General features: G+C 40.2%; 1 protein-coding gene across 1 annotated transcript in view; it reads left to right on the forward strand.

Annotated features, from left to right (window-relative positions):
• COLGALT2 (collagen beta(1-O)galactosyltransferase 2) overlaps nt 1-12,011 on the forward strand; it is a 135,045-nt gene that overhangs the window by 99,424 nt on the left and 23,610 nt on the right. The window contains exons 7-8 of the mRNA XM_082862584.1: nt 2-78; nt 3,917-4,023. Of these exons, the coding sequence (XP_082718710.1) occupies nt 2-78; nt 3,917-4,023 (184 nt within the window). The remainder of the gene's footprint in view (nt 1; nt 79-3,916; nt 4,024-12,011) is intronic.

Below are 12,011 nucleotides of genomic sequence, written 5' to 3' on the forward strand. Positions count from 1 at the left end.
GTTGACCATCCTCCAATGGAACCTTCCCAGTTCGTCTCAGTTGTCCCTAAATATCCAGACAAGATGGGATTCAATGAGGTAGGAAAGGTGTCTGTGTGTATGTGCACATGCACCTGTGCACATATGTACATCATGATTACATGTTTGTATCAGAACACAAGCGTGACACACGTCTGGGAGCCAGCCAGACCAGCTTGGCTGCTGAAAAGAAACCAAGGTCTTGGAAAAGGTTCTCAGTTTTTGTTGTGCCTCAGTTCACTTCTCTTAAACAAGGAGCATCATGGTAAAAGTAAATTAATGATTGAGTCAGAAAGACGCTACTATTTAGTCAGGAAAGTGATATTTTCTAGGAGCAGATATTGCCATATTTTATCAAGCTTCAAGGGTAAGGTAAGGGAGATATATATTTTAGGTATTGGAGGACTTTAACTTTATTCTGAGTAAGCGGAAGCCATTCTGGAACATTCTTTGCTTTATTTTCTCTCTGCTGTTTTTCCATGGGAAAAGACTGGAGGGCAGAGTTTAGAGGACAAAGCAAAAGTGAAAAAAGAAACCTATTCTAAAATTCCCCCTTCAGCAGGCAAGAACTTCATAATAGTGCTCTGAGAGTCATATTTATTATTAAGTTTCAATTGTGTAAAGAATGAAGCAGAAATATAAAGAGATGCCTGTCTTAGTAATATGCACAGCAGATACCTGGTGGGACCAGAACTGAGACTCCAAGTCCCTGAATCCTTCATGGGTCCCTCATGTCACATAACTGCTGATCAGTGTTCAGGAGCTTGGTGGTCTAGAAGCTAGGACAGTGCCTCAGGAATCCACAAAACTGAGACAGAACTTTTCTGTGAATTTTGGATATGTTATAAGCCAAGCTTTGTGCTGCATGCTCATTGCCACTGATTAATTGAAAGAAAATGCCCTGTTTATCCCCCTGTACTATGTCATACAGGTCCCCAAAGTACAGCCATCTTAAATTGCTGCTGGAACTGGAAACTGGAATTTATTCTATAAAATGTATTTGCAGGCAGACTTCAGAAATGGAAAGGAGTATTTCATCAATATTAAGTGGAAAGGAATTAGCAGCTATTATGCTGTTTCCACAGAGGGCAGGATGAGACAAGATGACTTTAAGTGTGGTAGAGAGGAATTAGACTAAAGTGTACATAGTTTTATAAACAATCAGGGCTGCAGAAAAGTTGGACCACCCAGGCACTGAACCCACTTCCACATATTACTACAGCTTTCCTTCCCTGCAGCTCTCACCAGCTCTCAGGTCTCCAGGTAAAAGAACCCAAGGGTCTTTACATATATTCATTTTTCCCTTTATAAACACATTCCAACGAGGATCAAGTCAGAGCAGATACAATGGGACAAAAGCAGGATCTTCTAGCTCTGGTCTTCCATTTGGAAGGACTGGGTCACTCTTAGAAGCCTTCTGGAAAAGGCCAACTCTGTAAAGGATGCAGATAGGGGGACTCTACTCTCCTGAACCCTGGTCGTCATCTCTGTGCTCGGAACAGAGATAGGATAGTGGAAAAAGGGATTTTCAGGGGCCTTTTCAACCTTCCCAGTACTCTGTGACCTTGTTGGTGGTGTCTGGGCTGCATTCGGCTGTGTGGCTTTTTGTTTGTTTACTATTCACTAAGTATGAGCGAGCCGTCTGTGTTTTTCCTTCATGGCTGCAATTTTTATTGCACTTGTCCTGGCAGGATTGTTATTTACTAAAGTCTTCCCAGACTAGAGGTCTTGGATCTGTGGGGACTTTTTGTTGTATTTCTGTCAATTTTTTGTTTTTTTGTTTTGTCTTGCTCTCCTGGAGTGACCTCGGGTAGCTCCGTGTGAACACATGAGGAAATGCCCATTCCTTTCCATAGCCATAAAATTGGGAGATGGAACATGGCCCATCACAGTATGATTCTAAACAGGAAGAAAATGAAATATAAATGAACATGACTCATTAAGTTTTAAAATCCCAGGTAACAAGGCAAATACAGTCACCACAGAAATTGTTTTTTAAGAAATAATTGCCCAGTTATAGGGGTAAGACAGGAATAAAGACACAGACCTACTAGAGAATGGACTTGAGGATATGGGGAGGGGGAAGGGTGAGCTGTGACAAAGCGAGAGAGAGGCATGGACATATAGACACTACCAAACGTAAGGTAGATAGCTAGTGGGAAGCAGCCGCATAGCACAGAGAGATCAGCTCGGTGCTCTCCTGGAGGGGTGGGATAGGGAGGGTGGGAGGGAGGGAGACGCAAGAGGGAAGAGATATGGGAACATATGTATATGTATAACTGATTCACTTTGTTATAAAGCAGAAGCTAACACACCATTGTAAAGCAATTATACCCCAATAAAGATGTTAAAACAAACAAACAAACAAAATAATAATAATTGCCCAGTTAGATAAACAACGGAGGTAATGAAATCATGATTTCATGATACCTAATCCACTTTGCTCTGATTCAGATGGATGATTTCTTCAAAGAGGACATCTTGCTCCCCCATCAGTTCTTTGCCCAGAGCTGTATAAATGCATAGAAGTGAGAATATTTTGTAAGGAAGAGTTGAAATTTTAGTTAATTTAGCTTTTGATCCAGTAAAACATATAGCATCTCGATGATTACATTCAGAACGACTGTGTGAACCACAGCTTAACCCCCAGTAAAGTCTGAACTCCAGCCTGCTTGTAAGACATAGTTTCTTCCTTATTCTAGACAGCATAAAGCAAACTTTATCATAAACCACATATCATAGACATTTTAATCTGTACTGGTCTTGAGAGATGAGGTTGTTCAACTCCCTCTTTTTACAAACAAGGGAACTGGACCCTGGAACATGAAACGTCTTCCTCAAAGTCATCTAGATGGGTCGTTAGGATGAAGCCAGTGGCATCCGGCTTATTCCTGGAGGGTTCTCCTTTCCCATGCTATTCAGTATTTCTTACTGGTAGCTGAAGTCTCCCTCTTTTGCAGGACTAGTTTAATGGACAAAGTGAGTTTATTACTGCTCGTAGAAAAGAACCTTATTAAAGCACATAGATATCTGTAATAACATTCATGAGCCTTTGGGTACTTATTTGGCTCCTTAAATCTGGGAATAATCAGGCCAGCCTCATTATCTGTGTAACTCCCTGTAGTAGCTTCAGGATATGTGTGTGTTTAGTGCAGTCATTGGGAATTTAGGGGCTGAGGTGAGGGGCTGCAGGAAGACCCAGTCCTCATGCGGGACAATCTGAATGCACATTTCTGGGACTTCATGGACCAGTATGTGTCCCCTCTATAAGGTTTCCCTCAGATCCACGTGATGTGGAAATGATGCCTTTTCCCAAAGGGCTACCACCAAGTGCAGGACCCTTTCTCTCTCTACTTCTTTCAGAAAAATTCTAAGGGAGTTGAAAACTTCTGGTAAAGAAGCTACTCAAATTAAGACCTTGGTAATTCAATTTGGAACCTTTGGAACTAAAAGGAATTTGTTAAGACTAGATTTTTCTTATTCTTTGAATGACTTTAAATTTTTCTACCGTGGATATAAATGATAAGAATAGCTAATATTTTGTACCCAGGTGACAGGACCAGTATTATCTCAGTTTTACAGATGATGAAACTGACGCACAGGAACTGGTCCAAGGCAAACACTTAGTAAACTTAGGTCTGCTGATAAATCTAACCATTTGCCAAACTGCTTCCTACCCCCTTCATCTCATATGTTTTAGGTTTGATCTACCTTTGGCCTCCTGAAGAATAACTTTTTGACCTGATATGAAATATAAATAAATCTTCACCACAGTTTTCCCTGTCTTTTCCAATCCTTATTCCAAAACTTTGTTCATTACATTTACTTTACTTTTCAAATAGCCTAGAAAAAGAGTTGACTAATCTGTGTTTCTTTTCCTGTTTTCTTCCTGCGTTAGATTTTCATGATAAACCTGAAGCGTAGAAAGGACAGGCGGGACCGGATGTTACGTACCCTGTACGAGCAGGAGATTGAAGTCAAGATTGTCGAGGCTGTGGATGGAAAGTGAGTTGGGGTTTTTCCTCGAGCCTTTGCAGATGTGGTTGGAGTGGGGATGCACCCTCTCTGACAGAGGTTTAGTCTTGGTGGGAGGAATCTGCACTCATTGCAAGATAGACACGTCTTCACAGTGCAGCCTACTTTGGGAAAACTTTATGACTCATAGTAGCTTATATATGTTAATTTCACTGAGTAGAGCAGAAATCCACTCACCATCCAGTGCTCTCTGGTCTTCATTATGCTGAAGGTTTGCACTGGTTGTGATTTTCCACTGTCTCTGGGGGTTCTTCCAGTGGTTGTGGTGGTTTCCAGCCCTGTAGTGCATTGGAAGGAATGTGATCAGAGTTGCATTCAGAGCCTGATTTAGAGCAAAGCGTCTAACCTGGGGTGACCTGAAGAAAGTAAATGGAAAAAATGCATAACAGTCTGTGTCTCCTGTTGCATGAGATGCTTGCCACAGTCTGCCTGGGCTGATCACTTTTCCCAGGAACATGTTAGGAAAGTCACATAGGGTACCCAGTTAGATTCCTTCAAGGGTTTTTGTTATTGATGTTGTTCTGTTTTGCTTTGCTTTGCTTTTTTATTTGACACTGTTATTTCAAGGCATAGATATTTGCAAAACCTGCAATTCCATGTTATATGTGAATTTGGAATATGAATGGCTCTAAGGAGTATGACTAGAAGCCGTTGTGGAAGTTTTTATGACTCCTTTAGAGAATCTCATCAGTGTTTCTCAAAGTGTGGCCTGGACACCCATGTCAGAGTCCCTAGGGGCTGGTTAAGAGGGCAGCTTCCTGAGTCCCAGAGCCGCTGAATTATGATCTGTAGGGAATCTACGTTTAAGAAGTGTCAAGGTGATTCTTTGGTAAGGTTGCCACATAAAATACAGGATACCCAGTTAAATTTGTCTCAAACATTGCATGGGTCTTATTTATACTAAAAAATTACTGTTTATCCAAAATATAAATTTGACTGGACATTCTGTGTTTTACTTGCTAAATCTGGCAACCCTATTCTTGGATGCACTAGAGTTTGGGAACCACTGTTTCAAATACCTCTAATAGCCCCAATCTCCTTCATAGGCCACACGGACCAAGGAGAACTAGTTGAATTGTGAGAGTTTTTTATATACTCTGGATACAAGCCTCTTGTCAGATATATAATTTGCAAATATTTTCTCCCATTGTATGTCATCTTTTCACTTTCAGGATGGTGTCCATTGAAACACAAAAGTTTTTAATTTGATGAAGTCCAGTTTATATTTTTGTTGTTGCTTGTGCTGTTGGTGTCGTATCTAAGAATCCATTGCCAAGTCCAAAGCCACAAAGACTTGGTTCTGTGTTTTCTTCTAAGAGTTTTATCTTTTATATGTATCTCTTACACATTAGATCTTTGATACATTTTGAGTTAGTTTTTTATATGGTGTAAGGTAGGGGTCCAATTCATTCTTCTGTACATGGTTATCTAGTCCCTGCACCATTTGTTAAAAGACTATTCGTTTCCTTTACTGAATTGTCTTGGCAACCTTGTCAAAAAATAATTAACTCTAAATATAAGGGTTTATTGCTGGATTCTCAGTTCTGTTCCACTGATGTGTACACCGGTCCCTATGCCTCACAGTAGCTTCTTATGTAAGGAAGTATGAGTCCTTCAACTTTGTTATTGTTTTTCAAGATTGTTTAGGCTATTCTAGGTCCCTTGGATTTCCATATGAATTTTAGCATTAGCTTGTCATTTTCCACACAAAAAAAGACAGTTTGGATTTTAATAGGAATTGCATTGAAGCTGTAGATCAATTGAGGGGAGAATTTCTATCTCAACGATATGAAGTCTTCTGATTCATGATCATGGGATATCTTTCCATTTATTTAGAGCTTTAATTCTTTGATGTTTTGTAGTTTTTAGTGTGCAAGTCTTGCATTAATTTTGTTAAATTTATTCTTAAGTATTTTACTCTTTTTGATGCTATGGTAAGTGGAATTGTTTCCTTAATTTCATTTTTAGATTGCAAATTGCTAAGTGCATAGAAATACAGTTGATTTTTGTATACTGAGCTTATATCCTACAACCTTGCTGAACTCATTTATTAGTTCTAATAGTGTGTGTGTGTGTGTGTGTGTGTGTGTGTGTATGGTCAGGCCATTCAAGATGGCTCTTCTCTTGCTCTTTGTACGTCTGCTTTACCAGTCTCTGCTTCACTCACATGACTATCCAATCCCCTTAATTATAGGGCTTAATCAGTAACTGCCTGCATGTTTGCCCCTGCCCCAGCTGCTGGTTTCCCTGGTAACTGATGAGAAAGCGTGACGTTAATTCCCCCTATAAATGGTAAACTCCTTCTCCCTGGAGTAGCGGAGATTTCTGCCGCATCCTGCCTGTTGTCTGCCGCACACAGTGGAGTGATGTTCCAGGACTGTTGGCTTCAGACTTGTAAGATCCCCCTGTCCGGTAAACCATTGATGTCTTTGTGGCTGTGTCTGGGCTCTTTCTTCAGTCTCGAGGCTGAATAATTATAAAGCTTGCAGACCTACGGGGTGCAGTTCAACAATTGTCGAGCTAGCCGGGAGGCTGAGGAAATTCCTGTGAGCACCAAAATGTTGGGAAATAAGGACAGGTAATGAAAAGTTGTGGGGGTAATCCTGAGGTGGCTGTCCACTAGCACATGGGGCCCTGTGGCTGCTGTCCTTGATGAATGGGGGCTGTCAAGAGAGCCTGGATGGTCAAATTGGGACCCCAAGGTGTGGTATCCTACCAAGAGTGATGGAGGAGAGGAAGAAGATTGGGACGAGGTCAGAGGTCCCTTGTCCCACAGGATACAGATGGAGAGCAGCTCCTTTCCCCAGACTGGAGGCAACTGACCACCATGAGAGATGTCTTTCTCTTCTATTATATTGATGATGTCCTGTTAACCTCAGAGTCTCTGACCAGTTTAGAAACATCAGCCCCATGCTCATGGCTCATCTGACTGCACAGGGATGGCTAGTGAATACAAACGCTTTGTTTAGTCTGCAACATGTTACAGCAGGTGGAAGACATTACAAAAGGCCTACCGGAGTCCTGGAGCAACACAAAAAACCACTCTGCAGGATCTAGAACAGCCGTGCACGACATACAGGAACCCCATGGACATCGATGGAGACCAAGGAACCCACTTTACCGGCCATGAAGTTGAGAAATGGGCTGATAAAAGTGACATACACTGGAATTTCCATCTGCCCTACAACCCCACTGCTGCCAGGCTAATCGAAAGGATAAATGGATGATTTAAACAACAACTGAGATGGGAAACTTGCCCTCTCAAGTTTCCAGGAGGCTAATTCAAGCCCTACAGACTAAAACTGAACATCCCAGGAGCTATCATCCCAGTGCCTACGCCATGTTAACCCTGAGGCAACTAGTCAACACCATCCAAGTTCAGCTGTTGACCACCAACGGACCATTGCCAACTATCGGTCAGGACAATAACTCACTTTTGCCCTTCCACAGGATCTACCCTCAGGGAAACACATTATAAAATGGCCCTGGGACTGGCAGATAAGTCCCCGGTGGTTTGGATTTGCCGCCCTGTGGGCAGTAGGATTGGAAAGATTTCACCTAGCTTCTACCCGGCCCCACCTGAGACTACTAAGGTAATTAATCAGGATGCCCTACTGGAAAAAGGCACCATTATATTATTCTTGTGCTCTGTTGTTATACCGTCTCTCTGTAATTCAGCAGCAGCTGGGCTGTGGGGACTGAAGGTGGACAGGCTGTATGGTACATCAGGCCAGGCAAAAAACCACAGGCGAGGGTATGATCTCAGAATGCTGTTACTGCTTATAATTTGCTTAATGGTCATAATCTCCCCTGTATTGTGCCTGTTGAAACATCACATTCCATCCCTAGCATCAGTGGAGGGAATCTGTTTGAGGACTGGGCAAAAACAGTGGCCTTACTGCAAACTGAGTCGGATTACTGGGTCTGCAGTAAGATGCCAGAGAAAGCTGATGTCATTAATGTGACCACGTTGGGGACGACTGCAGGCTCTCACCTTCTTCCTGTCCTGCGAGCCAAGCCCCTGGCTTACTCTTGGTACTCCGTAGCTGCTATTGTTTGTGTTGCATTTGTGGTGCTTGTTTGCAGTGCACCTCTGCATACCTGAGCCCAGGGATATCTCAGAAGAGGGGCAGACCAAGACTGTAAGGGTCGTGCAGGGTACCTAGGGGTGGAGTGTATGGTCAGGCCACTCCAGATGGCTGTTCTCTTGCTCTGTGTATATTCTCTGCTTGACCAGTGCCGGCTTCATTCACATGACTATCCAATTATCTTAATTATAGGGCTTAATCAGTAACTTGCCCCCTGCCCCAGCCACTGGTTTCCCTGGTAACTGATGAGCCCACCTGAAGTCAATTCCCCCCTATAAATGGTAGCCTCTTTCCTCTCCTAGGTAGCAAAGATGGCTGCTGTGTCTTGCCTGTTGTCTGCCATACACGGTGGAGTGTTTCTCCAGGACCTTTCATTTCAACTTGTAAGATCCCCTGGCCAATAAACCATTGGTGTTGCTGTCTCTCTCTCTGGGCTCTTCCCTCTTTCTTGAGACCAGGCAATTACGAGGCTTGAAGGCCTTCAAGGTGCAGCCCAACAGTGTGTGTTTTCCTTTGGATTTTCTCTATACAAGGCTATGTCATTTGCAAATGTAGATAGTGTTACTTCCTCTTTTCCAACCTGAATATCGTTTTATTTTGTTTACCCAATTAAGTTACCCTGGCAAGATCCTCAAGTACAATGTTGGATAGAAGTGGTAAGAGTGGACAGTCTTGACTTGTTCCTGATATTAGGGAGAAGCATTCAGTCTTTCACCATTAAATACAATCTTAGCTGTGGAGTTTTCACAGATGGCCTTGATTCGGTTGTGTGTTTTTTATCATGGAAGGGTATTGGTATCTTAGTTTGGGCAGCTGTAACAAGTTACCATAGACCAGGTGGCTCAGATAACATTTATTTCTGGAAATTCCAGAGGCGGGGAAGTCCTAGAGAAGGGTGCCAGCATGGCTGGATTACAGTGGGAGACCCTTTCCTGGTCTGTAAGTGGCTATCCTCTTGTGCCTTCATACAGCAAAGAGAGGAGAGAAAGCAAGCTCTGTGTCTCTTCTTATAAGGGCACTAATCTCATTTATGAGCATTGCACCCTCATGACCTAAGGCCCCACCTCCTAATAACATCAACATGTGAACTTGGGGGGAATATAAACATTTAATCCATATAGAGTTGGATTTTTGTCAAGTTTTATGTCTATTGAGATGATCATGTGATTTTTGTCTGTTAATAATTAACAGACAAACATCCATGACTTTTTTTCACATGTTAAACGAACCTTGCAATTCTGGGATAAATCCCACTTGTCATGATGTATAATGCCTTTTATGTGATGCTGGATTCTGTTTACTTGTATTTTCTTGAGGATTTTTCTATTTATAGTAATAAGGGATATTGGTCTGTAGTCTTCTTGTGATGGCTTTTTCTGGTTTTGGTATCAAGATAATACTTCATAGAATGAGTTGGGAGGTGCTCCCTCTTCTGTTTTTGGTAAGAGTTTATGAAAGATTGGTGTTAATTCTTTAAATGTTTGGCAGAATTCTTTAGTGAAGCTCTCTGGTTCTGGACTGTATTGTGGGACATTTTGTTTTACTAATTCAACCTCTTTACTTTGTTATAGGTATATTTAGAATTTCTATTTCTTGAGTCAGTTTGTATCTTTCTAGCAATGTGTCCATTTTATTCAGGTTATCTAATTTGTTGGTGTATAATTATTCATAGTATTTTCTTATCCTCTTTACTTCCATAAGGTCAGTAGGGATTGCCCCCTCTTTCTTTCTTCATTTTAATAATTTGAATTTACTCTCGTTTATTTGGCTAAAGGATTATCAATTTTGTTCTTTCCAAAGAACCAACTTTTGGTCTTATTTTTTCTCTATTTTTCTATTCTCTATTTCATTTATTTCCACTTTAGTCTTTGTTTCCTTCCTTTTGCTTGCTTTGGGTTTACTTTGCTCTTTTTCTACTTTCTTAAAATGGAAAAGCAGATTATTTGAGTTTTTTTTTTTTTTTTAATCATAGGCGTTTGTAGCTGTAACTAGCCCTCTAAGTACTACATTAGGTGCATCCTGTAAGCCTTGGTATACTATGTTTTCATTTTGATTTGTCTCAAAATATTTTCTCATTTCCTTTGTGGTTTCTTTAACTCATTGGCTGTTAAGGAGTGTGTTGTTTAATTTCATATATTTGAATTTTCCAAGTTCCTATCAATTTTTAATTTCATCATGATTGTGGAACATATTTTATATGATTTCAGTCATCATTTTAAGTGTACTGAGGCTTTATGGTCTGTATAGTCTTTATGGTCTAACATGGTCTTAGAGAATGTTACACGTACAGTTGAAGAATGTGTATTTTGCTGCTTCTGGGTAGAGTGTTCTATAAATGTTAGGTCTAATTGGTTCTGTTTCCTGGCTAGTTCTATACATTACTGAAAATGGGGTATTAAAGTCTCCCACTATTTTTGAATTTTCTGTTTCTCCTTTTAGTTAGGTCAGTTTGTTTCATGTTTTTGGTCTATTGTAAGATGCATATGTATTTATAATTATGTCTTCCTGATGGATTGACTCTTACCATTATAAAATATTCTCCTTTGGTAATTTTGTCTAAATTTTTTTGTCAGATATTACAGCAGTATAGCTCCTCCAGCTCTCTTGTGGTTGCTGTTTACATGGTATATCTTTCTCTATCCTTTTACTTTAGACCTATTTGCCTTTGAATCTAAAGTCTGTCTCTTGTAGATAGCACATAGTTGGATCATCTTTCTAAAAACTCATTCTGCTAAGCTCTGTCTTTGATTACAGGGTTTAATCCATTCACATTTAATGTGATTACTGATAAGGTAGGATTTACACCTGCTGTTTTCTATTTGTTTTCGATACATCTTATGTCTTATTTGTTCCTCTATGCCTCCATTCTTATGAGGCATAAGAATGTCCATTCTTTTATGTTTAAAAGATATTTTCTACTTTAACATTTTAATTCCTTTGTTTCTTTTCCTATATATATTTTTAGTTATTTTCTCAGTGATTGCCCTGAGGATTACAATTAACATCTTAATTTATAGCAATCTAGTTCATATTAATACCAACTTTCTAGAAGAAAACGGGGGAATAAACTCCTTGACACCGGCTTAGGTGATGAGTTTTTGGATTTGACACCAAAAGCAAAGGTGACAACAACAAAAAATTAAACAAGTAGGACTGTATCAAACTAAAAAGCTTCTGCACAGCAGAGGAAACCATCAAAATAAAGAGGCAGGCTACCAAATGGGAGAAAATATTTGCAAGTCATATATCTGATAAGGGTTTAACTTTCAAAATATATAAAGAACTCGTACAACTCAACAGCAAAAAAAAAAAAAAAAAAATCTGATTTAAAAATGGGAAGAGGATCTGAATAGAGATTTTTCCAAAGAAAACATACAGAAAACCAACAGGTATTGATACATGAAAAGTTGAGCAACATCACTCATCATCAGAGAAATGCAAATCAAAACCACAAGATCTCCCCTCCCACTTATTGGACTGTCTGTTATCAAATAGACAAGAAATAACAAGTATTGGGAAGGATGTGGAGAAAAGGGAACCCTTGTTCACTGTTGGGAATAAATTGGTGCAGCCACTGTGGAAAACAGATGTTCTTCAAAAAAAATAAACTACCATGTGATCCAGCAATTCCACTTCTGGGTATTTATCCAAAGGAAATTTAAAAACTAACTCAAAGATATATGCACCCCCGTGTTCATTTCAGCAATATTTATAATAGCCAAGACATGGAAGTAACATAGTGTTTGACAGTAGATGAATGGATAAAGAAAATATGTGTGTATATATACAATGGAATATTATTTGGCTATGAAAAAGAAGGAAGTCATGCCATTTGTGACATCATGGATGGACCTTGAGGGCCTTATGCTA

This window comes from Leucopleurus acutus, assembly GCF_964270905.1.
Source record: "Leucopleurus acutus genome assembly, chromosome: 2".
Classification (NCBI taxonomy): Eukaryota; Metazoa; Chordata; class Mammalia; order Artiodactyla; family Delphinidae; genus Leucopleurus; species Leucopleurus acutus.